The 15,166-nt window shown below is 40.8% G+C and overlaps 5 protein-coding genes across 8 annotated transcripts in view; 3 read left to right on the top strand and 2 right to left on the bottom strand.

Annotated features, from left to right (window-relative positions):
* The window catches only part of LOC126621402 (uncharacterized), a 50,391-nt gene extending 38,228 nt beyond the window's left edge, over window positions 1-12,163 (top strand). Inside the window, exon 3 of one of the 2 annotated variants that reach the window (XR_007622903.1) lies at window positions 12,117-12,163. Coding sequence is in view for 1 of the 2 variants with exons in the window: in XM_050289910.1 (XP_050145867.1) it covers window positions 3,755-3,976 (222 nt within the window). In the remaining variant the exon portion in view is untranslated. Of the gene's footprint in view, window positions 1-3,754; window positions 3,977-12,116 lie in introns of those variants that run through there. The other variant, XM_050289910.1, reaches the window with a different exon arrangement.
* Window positions 1-15,166, top strand: part of LOC126621357 (disease resistance protein RUN1-like) — a 142,361-nt gene that overhangs the window by 3,762 nt on the left and 123,433 nt on the right. Inside the window, exons 6-7 of the mRNA XM_050289795.1 lie at window positions 5,578-5,623; window positions 5,735-5,876. Of these exons, the coding sequence (XP_050145752.1) occupies window positions 5,743-5,876 (134 nt within the window). The 5' untranslated portion in view covers window positions 5,578-5,623; window positions 5,735-5,742. The remainder of the gene's footprint in view (window positions 1-5,577; window positions 5,624-5,734; window positions 5,877-15,166) is intronic.
* LOC126621392 (uncharacterized) lies at window positions 1,216-15,159 on the bottom strand. Of its 2 annotated transcripts, none has more exons than XM_050289901.1 (3): window positions 12,693-15,159; window positions 2,317-4,925; window positions 1,216-1,619 (listed from the first exon to the last, which is right to left on the bottom strand). In XM_050289901.1, exon 1 carries the CDS (start codon window positions 15,157-15,159, stop codon window positions 14,089-14,091), a length of 1,071 nt encoding a protein of 356 aa, XP_050145858.1. In that variant the 3' UTR covers window positions 1,216-1,619; window positions 2,317-4,925; window positions 12,693-14,088. The 2 variants fall into 2 exon arrangements, with proteins under 2 accessions (XP_050145858.1, XP_050145857.1); XM_050289900.1 differs by having other exon boundaries at window positions 1,216-1,718; window positions 2,634-4,925.
* On the top strand, window positions 10,209-11,084 carry LOC126621409 (disease resistance protein RPP2B-like). Its single transcript, XM_050289924.1, has 2 exons — window positions 10,209-10,739; window positions 10,770-11,084. Exons 1-2 carry the CDS (start codon window positions 10,223-10,225, stop codon window positions 10,874-10,876), a joined length of 624 nt encoding a protein of 207 aa, XP_050145881.1. The 5' UTR covers window positions 10,209-10,222; the 3' UTR covers window positions 10,877-11,084.
* Window positions 11,546-15,166, bottom strand: part of LOC126621421 (uncharacterized) — a 32,902-nt gene continuing 29,281 nt past the window's right edge. Inside the window, exon 3 of one of the 2 annotated variants that reach the window (XR_007622926.1) lies at window positions 11,546-11,641. The gene's annotated coding sequence lies outside the window, so the exon portion shown is untranslated. The other variant, XR_007622928.1, reaches the window with a different exon arrangement.

Below are 15,166 nucleotides of genomic sequence, written 5' to 3'. Positions count from 1 at the left end.
GGGAGAATGATCTCGTAATCACGAAACTTCTAAGTATCGGAGTGTGGTGTCGTCTTGACTTGCCTTATCTGTCTCATAGGTAGATGTGGCATCTTCTCTGGAAGTACTCTTCCTCCATCCAGGGGTGGTATCTTTAACTGGTGGAGATGCACAAGGTAATGTATCAATTTCACTTGAAGCTTACTTGTAGTTTCAGGCTTGGTCAAGCGCGATACAAACCATGTAGTAGGAGTCCCCCAAGTCGCCGAGCTAGTGGGTCTGCTGAAAGAGGTGACAGACAAGGTAAGCAATCAGAGCTCCGACTGATTGTTCACCTTCTCCCCATCTTGCAGCAGCATGAAGGATAAAGAGAAGAAAAATGAGAAGAGATGATATGAGATACTTTTGCTTTTGAAGAAGTAACTTTCCACAGGCTTATTCTTGAACTGAGCTGGAGGGTTTTCTGGTTTCCTCCAGAGTATAAGGCCGACTGAAGAATTTGAGGGTCAAAACAAGTCCATCAAATCTAGAGTACGTTCCACCCTGCTGATATGGGATACTTTTGCTTTTGACAGAGTAATGGATGTATCGGCACGTGTGCTGTTACGCTTGTCTCCACATGCTTCCTTGTATCCTTCGCACTTGCCCTATCTGTTCCTCAAGCAGATGCGAAATCTTCCCTGGAAATATAAGATGTTGAAGATGAGTACTTGAGAGCAATGCCAGGTAAGTAATCAGGTAAGGGGTTCCAGGCAGTCAGTTCCTGGCTGGAAGCTTGATTCCAAGTGCTGACTGATTGCTCTCTTTCTCCTTGTCTTGCAGGTAAAAACAAGGCCAAAGGAAAAGACAGGGAAAAAGCATGATATGGGATACTCTTGCTTTTAACCCTGATGATATGAGATATTCTTGCTCTAGTATAGCTTGTTTGCAGAGGTATTATCGGGGGGAAGGAAAGCTGAATATTTCGAAAGGCTTTGTTGGGAGTGCCCTCTCAGATATGATGAAGGGTTGAGCATTTTTGCAGGTCTGCCTGTCTGTTGGGGATGGAGGTCGACATATATAGGAGTCTCCCTAAGAAGTAGTAATGCTATTCCTTTACCCTGCTTGGTCATAGCACGGTAGTGGGAGCTGCCAGTTTCACATGTTTTAACTCTATCAGAGCACTTTGAAAAAGTGGTCTGTGGTATCTGGCTCTCGAGATTCGGAGAACGATGCCTCTTCGATTTTTGAGAAAGCAATCATGCTGGGGGTCTGGCTCTCGAGATTCGGAGAGCAGTGTCTCTTCGATTTTTGAGAAAGTAATCATGTTGGGAGTTTGGCTCTCGAGATTCGGAGGGCGGTGCCTCTTCGATTTTGGAGCAAGCAATCTGTTGGGAGTGTTGTCTCGAATGTGAGTAAAGGTTGGGCATGTTTGCTAGTCTACCTTGCCACGAAGCACAAAGGTTGACACACAGGGACTTTCCAATTATCCAGCAATGGTACTGTTCCTTTACCCTCTCTTCGATTTTGAGAAAGTAGTCATGTTGGGAGTCTGGCTCTCGAGATTCGGAGGACGGTGTCTCTTCGATTTTGGAGCAAGCAATCTTGTTGGGAGTGTTTTCTCGAATGTGAGTAAAGGTTGGGCATGTTTGCTAGTCTACCTTGCCACGAAGCACATAGGTTGACAAACAGGGACTTTCCAATTATCCAGCAGTGGTACTGTTCCTTTACCCCTGTGGGTAATAATATGGTAGCTAGACCTTCAAAATTTATATGTCTAAACTTTGTTAGTGCTGTTTCTTTGCTATTCTTTTACCTTTCTTGGTCAGAGCGATGTAGTGGGAGTTGCAAGCTTCACGTGCTCAACTTTGGCAGAGAACTTTGGCAAAGTTATCTGTGGTACCCATGAGCTATTGTTGCGTGTGGGAAGTGGGTGATTGAACAGTAAGATTCATGTGCTTTCTACTTCACCAGAAGTCTTCGACAGAATGCCCATAATTTCTGCAAAGCTGAGTGTGCGTGTGACAGGTGCTGACAAGGCTAGAAAAGTAGGTGCCTCTTCGATTTCTGAGATCGGCCCTCGTGGTCTCTAAGCAGCCCAGCTTTTGAGAAAGCGAGCGCCTCTTCGATTGATTCGGAGAACGATGCCTCATCGATTTTTGAGAAAGCAATCATGCTGGGGGTCTGGCTCTCGAAGATTCGAGGAGCAGTGTCTCTTCGATTTTTGAGAAAGTAATCATGTTGGGAGTCTGGCTCTCGAGATTCGGAGGGCGGTGCCTCTTCGATTTTGGAGCAAGCAATCTTGTTGGGAGTATTTTCTCGAATGTGAGTAAAGGTTGGGCATGTTTGCTAGTCTACCTTGCCACGAAGCACAGAGGTTGACACACAGGGACTTTCCAATTATCCAGCAATGGTACTGTTCCTTTACCCTATCTTCGATTTTTAAGAAAGTAGTCATGTTGGGAGTCTGGCTCTCGAGATTCGGAGGACGGTGCCTCTTCGATTTTGGAGCAAGCAATCTTATTGGGAGTGTTTTCTCGAATGTGAGTAAAGGTTGGGCATGTTTGCTAGTCTACCTTGCCACGAAGCACAGAGGTTGACACACAGGGACTTTCCAATTATCCAGCAGTGGTACTATTCCTTTACCCTTGTGGGTAATAATATGGTAGCTAGACCTTCAAAATTTATGGGTCTAAACTTTGTTAGTGTTATTTCTTTGCTATTCTTTTACCCTTCTTGGTCAGAGCGATGTAGTGGGAGCTGCAAGCTTCACGTGCTCAACTTTGGCAGAGAACTTTGGCAAAGTTATCTGTGGTACCCATGAGCTATTGTTGCGTGTGGGAAGTGGGTGATTGAACAGTAAGATTCATGTGTTTTCTACTTCCCCAGAAGTCTTCGACAGAATGCCCATAATTTCCGCAAAGCTGAGTGTGCGTGTGACAGGTGCTGACAAGGCTGGAAAAGTAGGTGCCTCTTCGATTTCTGAGATCGGCCCTCGTGGTCTCTGGGGAGCCCAGCTTTTGAGAAAGCGAGCGCCTCTTCGATTTTTGAGATCAGCCTTCGAGGTCTTTGAGCAGCCCAACTTTTGAGAAAGCAAACGCCTCTTCGATTTCTGAGATCAACCCTCGTGATCTCTAAGCAGCCCAGCTTTTGAGAAAGCAAACGCCTCTTCGATTTCTGAGCAGGCGCCTCTTCGATTTCTGAAGCTCCGTCGAGTGCAGATTTTTATAGGGGCTGGCATTAAGTTCCAAAGCATACTTGAATCTCCACCAGTAGAAGCTTCATTCTTGCACTTCTAAGATCTTGGTTTGTCCGACCTCTTCTCTCTTCAACACCTTTGAAAATGTCTGGCCCCTCCGACCGTCGTTTTGACTTGAACCTTGTTGAAGAGGCAGCCCCGCCTTCTCCAGACAACATATGGCGCCCATCCTTCGTCTCCCCTACTGGTCCTCTTACCGTTGGGGATTCCGTGATGAAGAATGATATGACCGCTGCGGTGGTGGCCAGGAACCTTCTCACTCCCAAAGATAACAGACTACTTTCCAAACGGTCTGATGAGTTAGCTGTTAAGGATTCGCTGGCTCTCAGTGTTCAGTGTGCAGGTTCTGTGTCTAATATGGCCCAACGCCTATTTGCTCGAACCCGCCAAGTTGAATCATTGGCGGCTGAAGTGATGAGTCTCAAACATGAGATTAGAGGGCTCAAGCATGAGAATAAACAGTTGCACCGGCTCGCACATGACTATGCTACAAACATGAAGAGGAAGCTTGACCAGATGAAGGAAACTGATGGTCAGGTTTTACTTGATCATCAGAGATTTGTGGGTTTGTTCCAAAGGCATTTATTGCCTTCGTCTTCTGGGGCTGTACCGCGTAATGAAGCTCCAAATGATCAACCTCTGATGCCTCCTCCTTCTAGGGTTCTGTCCAGTACTGAGGCTCCAAATGATCCCCCTCCGGTGCCTTCTCTTTCTGGGGCTCTACCGACTGCTGAGACTTCTCCTAAGCAACCTTTGTGAAGGCTCCCTCTTGTGTGTTTATTTTGACTCATGTATATGTACATATTTGTAGCTTATCGGGGATATCAATAAATAAGCTTTCCTTCATTTCAACGTATTGTGTTAAATACACCAAAGCCTTCTTCGCTAAGTTCTTTGAATTTTCTTTTGTTGAAGCTTGTATGTTGAAGCTTTCTGAGTGGAGCATGTAGGTTGGGGTAGTGTTCCCTTAATTTTCCGAGTGAAGAAAACTTCTCGGTTGGAGACTTGGAAAATCCAAGTCACTGAGTGGGATCGGCTATATGAATCTTAGAACGCCATTGTGCTCGATCCTGTGTCATGTCCTTCGTTAGATCCAAGTACTCTAAGTCTTTTCTTAAAGTCTCTTCCAAAGTTTTCCTAGGTCTTCCTCTACCCCTTCGGCCCTGAACCTCTGTCCCATAGTCGCATCTTCTAATCGGAGCGTCAGTAGGCCTTCTTTGCACATGTCCAAACCACCGTAACCGATTTTCTCTCATTTTTCCTTCCATTTCGGCTACTCCTACTTTACCCCGGATATCCTCATTCCTAATCTTATCCTTTCTCGTGTGCCCACACATCCAACGAAGCATCCTCATCTCCGCTACACCCATTTTGTGTACGTGTTGATGTTTCACCGCCCAACATTCTGTGCCATACAGCATCGCCGGCCTTATTGCCGTCCTATAAAATTTTCCCTTGAGCTTCAGTGGCATACGGCGGTCACATAACACGCCGGATGCACTCTTCCACTTCATCCATCCAGCTTGTATTCTATGGTTGAGATCTCCATCTAATTCTCCGTTCTTTTGCAAGATAGATCCTAGGTAACGAAAACGGTCGCTCTTTGGTATTTCTTGATCTCCGATCCTCACCCCTAACTCGTTTTGGCCTCCATTTGCACTGAACTTGCACTCCATATATTCTGTCTTTGATCGGCTTAGGCGAAGACCTTTATATAATCTTTTATACAAAGTCTTAAAATGCATGCTTGATTCATTCAAAAGTAGGAAAAAATGGGATTTTTGTAGTGAATTTTTCCTGTTTTGGTTCAATGGTTTGAGCAATATGGATAAAAGTTACATTGGTTTTTCAAATGGCATGTTTGATTCATTCAAAAGTAGGAAAATATGGGATTTTTAGTTTGTTTATATAATCTTTTATACAAAGTCTTAAAATGGCATTATTGATTCATTCAAAAGTAGGAAAAAAATGGGATTTTTGCAATGAATTTGTCCTGTTTTGGTTCAATGGTTTGAGCAATATGGACAAAAGTTACACTGGTTTTGAAATGTCATGCTTGATTCGTTCAAAAGTAGAAAAAATTGGGATTTTTGCAGTAAATTTGTTCTGTTTTGGTTCAATGGTTTAGGCAAAAAACAAAGCTGCCTTTTTGGTTCAATAGTTTAGGCAAAAAACAACACTCCCCTATTAAAATGCCATGCTTGAATGCTCCTCTGTGTTTTGTTTGCGTGTGTATGTGTGTGCGCGCACGCTTTGTGTTTTATTTGGCTTCTGCTTCAATTAGATTTCAATCTTTAGACTGAATAAAACAAAAAACATGAATAGATTGTTAATGGATTTACTATGTTTGGGAATTTCAGGAATTTGGATCGTTGGAGGGAGAAGTTGGCCCCTTTGCATTTTGAGGTGTATTGTTATATGCCCTTGGCATTTTAATGCAATTGAAAATGCATTTTGAGGTGTATAGTCTCTCTTTCTCTATTCACAATTAATCTCTCTGCAACTACTACTTGCTAGATCTGAAGATGTTATGGATATGGCTTCTTCTCCTTCTTCCGCTGCTGCTCTTGCTGATGATACAAAAAAGTAATAGTTTTGGATATTATTTTGAAGCTGGAGAAAACAGACAAGCCCTTGTCAAATCGGTAACTTGTGAGAGGTTAGTCAGTGTTTATTGATACTGTTTAAGGCTCTTACTGTATTTTTTGTCATTTCTTTTTACATAAGTTTAGGTGTTATGTCATGCTGGCATTTAATTTGCTAATTAATATTTGTTATGTCTGCTGTTAATTTCTTCTCTGGAGACCTGTCACCGGATGTCACTTTGTTTTGTTTGCATCCTTATCAATTGTCTTCCTTTTGACGTTTGGATTAAACAGTTCTCTTAACAGAGGATCTGAAAAGCTTCATTACAAAATATTGAAAGAGAAAGAGCAAATGGAAATAGAAAAGGAGGAAGAGAACAGAAGAAAGAGGTCTCAAGTTGATTTTTTACATCCTTTTTGTGTGGTGTTTTTTGGTATGCATAATAATCTGATTTATGTTTATTGACTATACGAAACATAATCAAAACTTCTTTTGCAGGAATTGATCAGGTGACGATGATGATACTGATTGTGAGGGGAGCAAAGCAAGGAGAAAAGGTTTGCATTTTTATCATTTTATGGTTTTCAATTACTGGTAGTTTTACATGCTGAGATGACGTCGTTCATATCAAGATTGCAAATATATTTATATCTTTCTTTAAATTATAGTTTTTTTTCAAAGAAAATATGTGCCTATCATGTGCCCCATTTTCTACTTTCGATCATCTCTCACTCATTGAAACTTTGTGCATGTAATCAAAAGCCAATTCTAAGTAAATTCTCCTTAATTCGGTGCAACGTAATAATTTTATCTCTCTTTAATTAACAATTAATCTCTCTGCAACTACATCTTTTTGCTGGATCTGAAAACTAGAGGTTATGGATATCGCTTCTTCTTCTTCATCCGCTGCTGCTCCTGCTGATGCTGATGATACAAAAAAGTACGATGTGTTTATTAGTTTCAGAGGTGAGGACACCCGCCGTACTTTCACCAGCCACCTCCACGCTGCCTTACTTGAGAAAAAAATCACAACTTATATTGATGACAAGCTTAAGAGAGGAGATGAAATCACACCTGCCCTTCTCCAAGCAATCAAGGAATCAGAGCTTTCGGTGATCATTTTCTCGAAAGACTACGCTTCTTCCACGTGGTGTTTGGATGAGCTTGTGCATATCCTTGAATGCAAGGAAAAACATGGCCAGTTGGTTATACCCATTTTTTATGACACCCTTCCATCGGATGTACGAAAACAACAGAGGAGTTATGCACTTGATCTACTTGAACAACGTTTCCAGAACAGTATCGACAAGGTGCACAAGTGGAGGGATGCTTTGACGAATGCAGCAAATATATCTGGCTTTGATTCAAAAAATTATGGGTAACTAACTAGTTCTTTTAACTTGTATTAAATTTTAAATTTTTTTTAAACTTGTGACGATTTTATTTGTGCTAAGAGTTTGTAAGGTATATATATTTAAGACTAACTATTGCTTTCCTTCATAATCATATATACATATATATATATATACATACATACATACATATATATATATATATGCCAGGACGGATGCCGACTTAGTTAAGGAAGTTGTCAAGGATATTTGGGCCAAATTGTATCGCGAATCATCCTGCGATTTAAAGGGCTATGTTGGAATTGAAAGCCGCATCAAGAAGATAGAATCGCTATTAAGCATTCATTCACCGGACTCTTGCATCACTTTAGGTATTTGGGGAATGGGTGGTATTGGCAAGACCACCCTTGCCGAAACTGTATTTCACAGACTCTTCTAAATTCGAAGCTTCTTGTTTTGTTAAGAATGTCAGGGAGAACTCAGAAAAAGCAGATGGACTAGATCACTTGGAAAAAACACTTCTTAAGGAGATATTAAAGGAAGAAGGTCTATCCATAGGAGCACCTTGTGTTCGAAAAAGGCTCTGCCGCACAAAGGTTCTCATTGTTCTTGATGATGTGAGTAGTTCAATGCAAATGGAACGTTTAGCTGGCAGTCGTCTCCGGTTTGGCACTGGAAGTAGAATCATTATCACAACTAGAGATAGGGGCACACTTGGGAAAACTGTTGAAGAGGATAATATCTACGAGGTTGAGGTATTAAAATCGAATGACGCTCTTCAGCTCTTCTATTCGCGTGCTTTCAAGGATAACAGTACTCGTAGAACAGATTATAAGGAGTTGACAGAAAAGGCGGTGGCTTATGCCAAAGGCGTTCCTTTAGCTCTTACAGTTCTGGGGTCCTTGGTCTTCAATTGCAAGAGCAAAGAAGAATGGGAAGATGAATTCAACAAATTGAAATGATCTCCCAGTGAAGATATCCATAAAGTGTTGAGAATAAGTTATGATAAATTGGGAGACAATGAGAAGGATATATTTCTGGATATAGCATGTTTTCATAAAGGGAATTCTGTGGTTGAAGTAAAACGAATGTTAGATGTTCGTGGATTCCTTGCGACATCTGGAATTAGAATTCTCATTGAGATGTCTCTCATATCAATTAATTCAAAAGGGGGAATGGAAACCAGAGAGATGGACAATTTGCTACAAGAAATGGGAAGGGAAAAACCATAGAGATGCACGATTTGCTACAAGAAATGGGAAGGAAATTTGTTCAAAAACAAGGTATTAAAGATCCCGGTGAACGGAGTAGGTTGTTCAATGATGAGGATGTCTATCGTGTATTGAGGAGTAACACGGTAAGGGCCAAATGCATTCAATTTTTTTCTTGTCTTTTTTTTAGAAAATAAAAATTACAAACTTGAGATGATAACACAACAAAGTAAAACTAATTTATAATAAAGAAGTGAGATTGTTAAAAGATGAATTTGATTGAATATTTATTGTGTTAGGAAGTGTTTGGAATATGAACAAATGTTTGTTTATATAGACAAGTAGATGAGGATACAATTATGTTGGATATTTGACTAGACTAAGACACTTGTACATGATTACCATCGCAAATACTCTTTGTTCCAAATGTGTGTTACATTTTAATATGTTTATGTTCACATTTAAACTTTCTTATTCTCAGGAAACTCCAAATGTTGAAGCCATAGAGGTTGATTGGTTTATGGTTGATCATGCAGACTTCAAAAAGATTTCTAACCTAATAATGCTAATTGTTCTGGATGGTGGCTACAATTTGACCGCTTCTCTAGACCTTCCCGATTCTCTTCGTTATATTGACTGGTAGGAATATCCACTGGAATCTTTGCCCTTAAATTTTTGTCCGGAAAATCTAGTTGAGCTTCATATGACAGGTAGCGAAGTTAAGAAGCTTTGGAAAGAAGAGCATATATATTATATTATATGCCTATTTTAATTCTTGTACAAAATCAAGTGTAGAAATTATATTAATTCTTTATATTTCTATTTCATTTGTTGCAGATACTTGTCAACTTACAAGTGATTGAACTTCGGGGTTGTTCAAATCTAACTAAAGTTCCAAATCTCTCTGGGAGTCTAAAAATTGTGAAGATAGATCTCCAGGAATGCGAAAGTTTGGTTGAAATTCCTTCGTATTTTCAACATCTAGACAAGCTTACTCATCTTGATCTTGGATTCTGCTATCGTCTCAAGCATCTTCCAGAGATGCCAGGAAATATTCAATACTTGGATTTACAACACACTGGTATAAAGGAGTTGCCTGAATCGGTTTGGTCTAACGAAAATATTTCTTACTTGAATTTAAGGCAATGCGAAGACCTTAAGAATAATCCAAGCAGCAGGTGTAAGTTGAAAAATCTCGTGGAACTTGGTCTTGATTATTGCTTTAAATTTGAAAACTTCCCATAGATTTTGGAGCCAATGGAACATTTGAATACCTTAAGTTTAATTGGAACAGCAGTTAAAGAGCTACCCTCATCAATCTGTAAGTTGAAATATCTTGAGAGACTTGATCTCAATGGTTGCTCTAGATTTTCCAAATTCCCTGTAATCTTGAAGCCAATGGAACATTTGGTGTCTCTTTGTTTGGAAGACACAGCTGTCGAAATGCTTCCTCTGTCTATTGGAAATCTAAATAGGCTTCAAGATTTAAACCTTAGTGGCTGCGATCAACTTAAGGATATCCCAACAAGTATCTACGGTTTAACCAATCTTAAACATCTCAACTTTAATGGCTGTCGGAGACTTGAAAAATTGCCTTCCAGCTCTGTTGGTTTTCTCTCTTTAGAAGTACTTGACGTACACTGGTGCGAGCGGCTTCAATCTATACGAGAGCTCCCAGTGCTATGTAATGTTAAAGCTGAAGGCTGCACGTCGCTGAAGATAGTGTCCAGTTCAAGGACACTCACACAAGGTTGGAATAACCTAATTATTGTTTCAGATTTTTTACTAATTGCCCAAAATTGGATAATAATTCAAGGAGCAACATAATGGATGAAGCACAGATTACAATTACGCGAATGGCAACTGTTGCCCAAAATTGGTTGCCCCATAATCCCTGGCCTCGGATTAACATTGCATGTCCAGGAAAAGAAATTCCAAATTGGTTCAGCTATCAAAGTGAGGGATCTTCAGTAGACATCGAGCTTTGTCCAGATTGGTTTCGAACAGGTTTATTTGGTTTCGCTCTCTATGTTGTTGTTTCTTGGGTTTTAGAGTTGCGATATGACTTAGGGAGGGTAAGAGCTAATTTCATTGTCAAATTCATGGGTGAAAGCCATGAACTGTTCAGTTCTGAGTACACTATCCCAGGCAACGGGTACGACTACTGTTATGGCCAACATCACGTGCATGTGTGGAATGAGGCCTCTAGAAGTGAAGAGGTAGGTAAAAACTGCTCCCCTGATGTTTACAAACTTGCCAAAGAGGCCTCTGTTGTCTTCTACCCGTTATTTGTAGGTTCTGCTTTCGATATGAAGGTGGAAAGCTGTGGTATATGCCCATTGTATGCCGAAGATGCTGAGAAATTCAAATCTGGTCATGTGTTCATGTCGAGGGGACCAAAAGTAGAAGAAGAAACAAGACAAGATGATGATTCCAAAGGTGGTGGATCAGGAGATGAGCCTCAAGTTAGTGGATCAAGTGATGAGTCTGAAGCAAATGAAAGTGATTAGGAAAAACTTTTCAAGGCAAATTTGTACTTTGATAGCTCACTTGTCTGACCAAGAAATAAGACAACTAGGCAAGGCTTTTATTATTTTGGTATTGTTTATGCTTTATACATTATAAAGCGCTAGTTATGGACAAGTGTATAATAGCCTATTTGTTATCTTTCAAACTTGATTTACCTTTATATCATAAGCATAGCCATTAATTAACACACCATGCCAAGGCAAAGTAAAAATCTCACAACCAAGCGCGATAGTTTGAACATTCAACATGACAAAAATATTATACATCGCGTTACTGCTAAAGGAAGAAAAGAATGAAGAAAAAGCAAGATGCATACACAAAGAAATGAAAAACAAAAGATACATTACAAGTTCAATGGCTGAACTGCATTTTGATCCGGAAATATTCAATTTTCTCTCTAGCATCCAAGATTTCTTTACCCAAGTCTCTGGGATATTTGTTATGATTTGACACTTATCAGGAAGTAGGCACACATAAATTTGCTGCTCAAGATGAGAAAATTGGGGAAACATTAAAGTTCTAAGTACCTTTTTATTAGCTTCAGTTGCTTCTTTGAACTTTGAGTTCAGTGAGTTAACCTCCTCTATACTCAGTTGATCTACAAGATGTTTCTCCAATTCCAGTACTCTGGGTTTCCGCTAATTGGCCTGCTGCTTTTCCTCAGCATGAGAAGGAGCAACTGTCTTTGGTGGCCTTCCTCCAGCTGGGGGTGCCATGTGCCGAGCACCAAGACCAGGCATCAGTTGCTGCTGTTGTTGAAAGCCTTTTAAAGTGAAAAATAAGAAACTATTCTCCATCAAAGAAAGACAACAACAACAACAAAACCTTTTCCCACTAAGTAGGGTCGGCTATATGAATCCTAGAACGTCATTGCGCTCGGTTTTGTGTCATGTCCTCCGTTAGATCCAAGTACTCTAAGTCTTTTCTTAGGGTCTTCCAAAGTTTTCCTAGGTCTTCCTCTACCCCTTCGGCCCTGAACATCTATCCCGTAGTCTCATCTTAAGCTTGTATGTTGAAGCTTTGTGAGTGGAGCATGTAGGTTGAGGTAGTGTTCCCTTAATTTCCCGATTGAGGAAAACTTCTCGGTTGGAGACTTGAAAAATCCAAGTCACTGAGTGGGGTCGGCTATATGAATCTTAGAACGTCATTGTGCTCGGTCATGTGTCATGTCCTCCGTTAGATCCAAGTACTCTAAGTCTTTTCTTAGAGTCTCTTCCAAAGTTTTCCTAGGTCTTCCTCTACCCCTTCGGCCCTGAACCTCTGTCCCGTAGTCGCATCTTCTAACCGGAGCGTCAGTATGCCTCCTTTGCACATGTCCAAACCACCGTAACCGATTTTCTCGCATCTTTCCTACAATTTCGGCTACTCCTACTTTACCTCGGATATCCTCATTCCTAATCTTATCCTTTCTCGTGTGCCCACACATCCAACGCAACATCCTCATCTCCGCTACACCTATTTTGTGTACGTGTTAATGCTTCACCGCCCAACATTCTATGCCATACAGCATCGCCGGCCTTATTGCGGTCTTATAAAATTTTCCCTTGAGCTTCAGTGGCATACGACAGTCACACAACACGCCGGATGCACTCTTCCACTTCATTCATCCAGCTTGTATTCTATGGTTAAGATCTCTATCTAATTCTCCGTTCTTTTGCAAGATAGATCCTAGGTAGTGAAAACGGTCGCTCTTTGGTATTTCCTGATCTCCGATCCTCACCCCTAACTCATTTTGGCCTCCATTTGCACTGAACTTGCACTCCATATATTCTGTCTTTGATCGGCTTAGGCGAAGACATTTAGATTCCAACACTTCTCTCTAAAGGTTAAGCTTCGCATTTACCCATTCTTGAGTTTCATCTATCAACACTATATCGTCTGCGAAAAGCATACACCAAGGAATATCATCTTAAATATGTCTTGTTAACTCATCCATTACCAACGCAAAAAGTTAAGGACTTAAGGATGATCCTTGATGTAATCCTACAGTTATGGGGAAGCTTTCGGTTTGTCCTTCATGAGTTCTTACGGCAGTCTTTGCTCCTTCATACATATCCTTTATAGCTTGGATATATGCTACTCGTACTCATTTCTTCTCTAAAATCCTCCACAGAATGTCTCTTGGAACCCTATCATACGCTTTTTCCAAATCTATAAAAACCATGTATAAATCCTTTTTCCCATCTCTATATCTTTCCATCAATCTTCGTAAGAGATAGATTGCCTTCATGGTTGAACGCCTTGGCATGAACCCGAATTGGTTGTCCGAAACCCGTGACTCTTGCCTCAATCTATGCTCAATGACTCTCTCCCAGATCTTCATTGTATGACTCATTAGCTTAATACCCCTATAGTTCATGCAATTTTGTACGTCACCCTTATTCTTGTAAATAGGCACCAAAGTGCTCTTTCGCCACTCATTTGGCATCTTCTTCGTTTTTAAAATCCTATTGAAAAGGTCAGTGAGCCATGTTATACCTTTCTCTCCCAAGACTTTCCACACTTCGATCGGTATATCGTCTGGGCCCACTGCTTTTCTATGCTTCATCTTCTTCAAAGCTACAATATCCTCTTCCTACCTAATTCGACGATAAAATAAGAAGTTTCTACACTCTTCTGAGTTACTCAACTCCCCTAAAGAAGTACTCCTTGCATGTCCTTCATTGAAAAGATTATGAAAATAACCCCTCCATCTGTCTTTGACCGCGTTCTCTGTAGCAAGAACCTTTCCTTCATCATCCTTGATGCACCTCACTTGGTTTAGGTCTCTTGTCTTCTTTTCCCTTGCTCTAGCTAGTTTATAGATATCTAACTCTTCTTCTTTGGTGTCTAGTCGCTTATACATATCGTCATAAGCCGCTAACTTAGCTTCTCTCACAGCTTTCTTCGCCTCTTGCTTTGCTCTTCTATACCTTTCACCATTTTCATCGGTCCTATCCTATAAGGCTTTACAACATTCCTTCTTAGCATTCACCTTTGTTTGTACATCCTCATTCCACCACCAAGAAACCTTTTGGTGTGGAGCAAAGCCCTTGGACTCTCCTAATACCTCTTTTGCTACTTTTCGGATACAACTAGCCATGGAATCCCACATTTGGCTAGCTTCCCTCTCTCTATCCCTCACACACTGGGTGATTACTTTCTCTTTGAAAATGGCTTGTTTTTCTCCTTTTAGATTCCACCACCTAGTCTTTTAGCACTTCCAAGTCTTGTTCTTTGTTTTCACTCTTTTGATATGTACATCCATCACCAACAAGCGATGTTGATTAGCCAAGTTCTCTCCCGGTATAACTTTGCAATCCTTACAAGTTATACGATCCCCTTTCCTCATTAGAAGAAAATCTATTTGTGTTTTTGCTGACCCACTCTTGTAGGTGATCACATGTTCTTCTCTCTTCTTAAAGAAGGTGTTGGCTAAAAAGAGATCATATGCCATTGCAAAATCCAAGATAGATTCCCCATCCTCGTTTCTCTCCCCAAAACCATGGCCACCATGAAAACCTCCATAGTTGCCTGTTTCCCTGCCCACGTGTCCATTTAAATCTCCTTCTATAAATAACTTCTCCGTTTGGGCAATTCCTTGCACCAAGTCTCCAAGGTCTTCCCAAAATTTCTCCTTCGAATTCGTATCCAACCCTACTTGAGGTGCGTACGCACTAATCACATTGATGAGTTCTTGTCCTATTACAATCTTGATTGCCATGATTCTATCTCCTACCCTCTTGACATCTACAACATCTTGTGTCAAGGTCTTGTCCACGATGATGCCAACACCGTTTCTCGTTCTATTTGTGCCCGAATACCAAAGTTTAAACCCTGAGTTTTCTAGATCATTTGCCTTAAGACCAACCCACTTAGTTTCTTGTAGGCACATAATATTTATCCTTCTCCTCACCATAACTTCCACTACTTCCATATATTTTCCCGTTAAGGTTCCTATATTCCACGTTCCTAAACGCATTCTATTCTCTTGAACTCTACACTTCTGTCCTAACTTCTTCACCCTCCCCCTTCTAATAGGATCAAAGTACTTCTTTTGTGTGTCATGTGTAAAGTTGATAGGAGCATATGCTCCCAAACAACTTTGAGTGGAGTCGTTCGAAAAGAAGTTTCTATGGCCCCTTTGCTCATTTAACACTGCATCCGGATGCCGATGGAGATACAGCGACCCTTGTTCACTTAACACTGTGCTCGAACCACACAGCGCGCCACTTACGGGTGACGCACTAGCTTTAGCGCGATTTCGTTCTAAATTCATTTTCATAGGATTC

The sequence above is a fragment of the Malus sylvestris genome, chromosome 5, assembly GCF_916048215.2.
Source record: "Malus sylvestris chromosome 5, drMalSylv7.2, whole genome shotgun sequence".
NCBI classification, from domain to species: Eukaryota; Viridiplantae; Streptophyta; class Magnoliopsida; order Rosales; family Rosaceae; genus Malus; species Malus sylvestris.
Note: the sequence above shows the minus strand (reverse complement) of the source record. Positions and strands in the feature narration are given on the sequence as shown.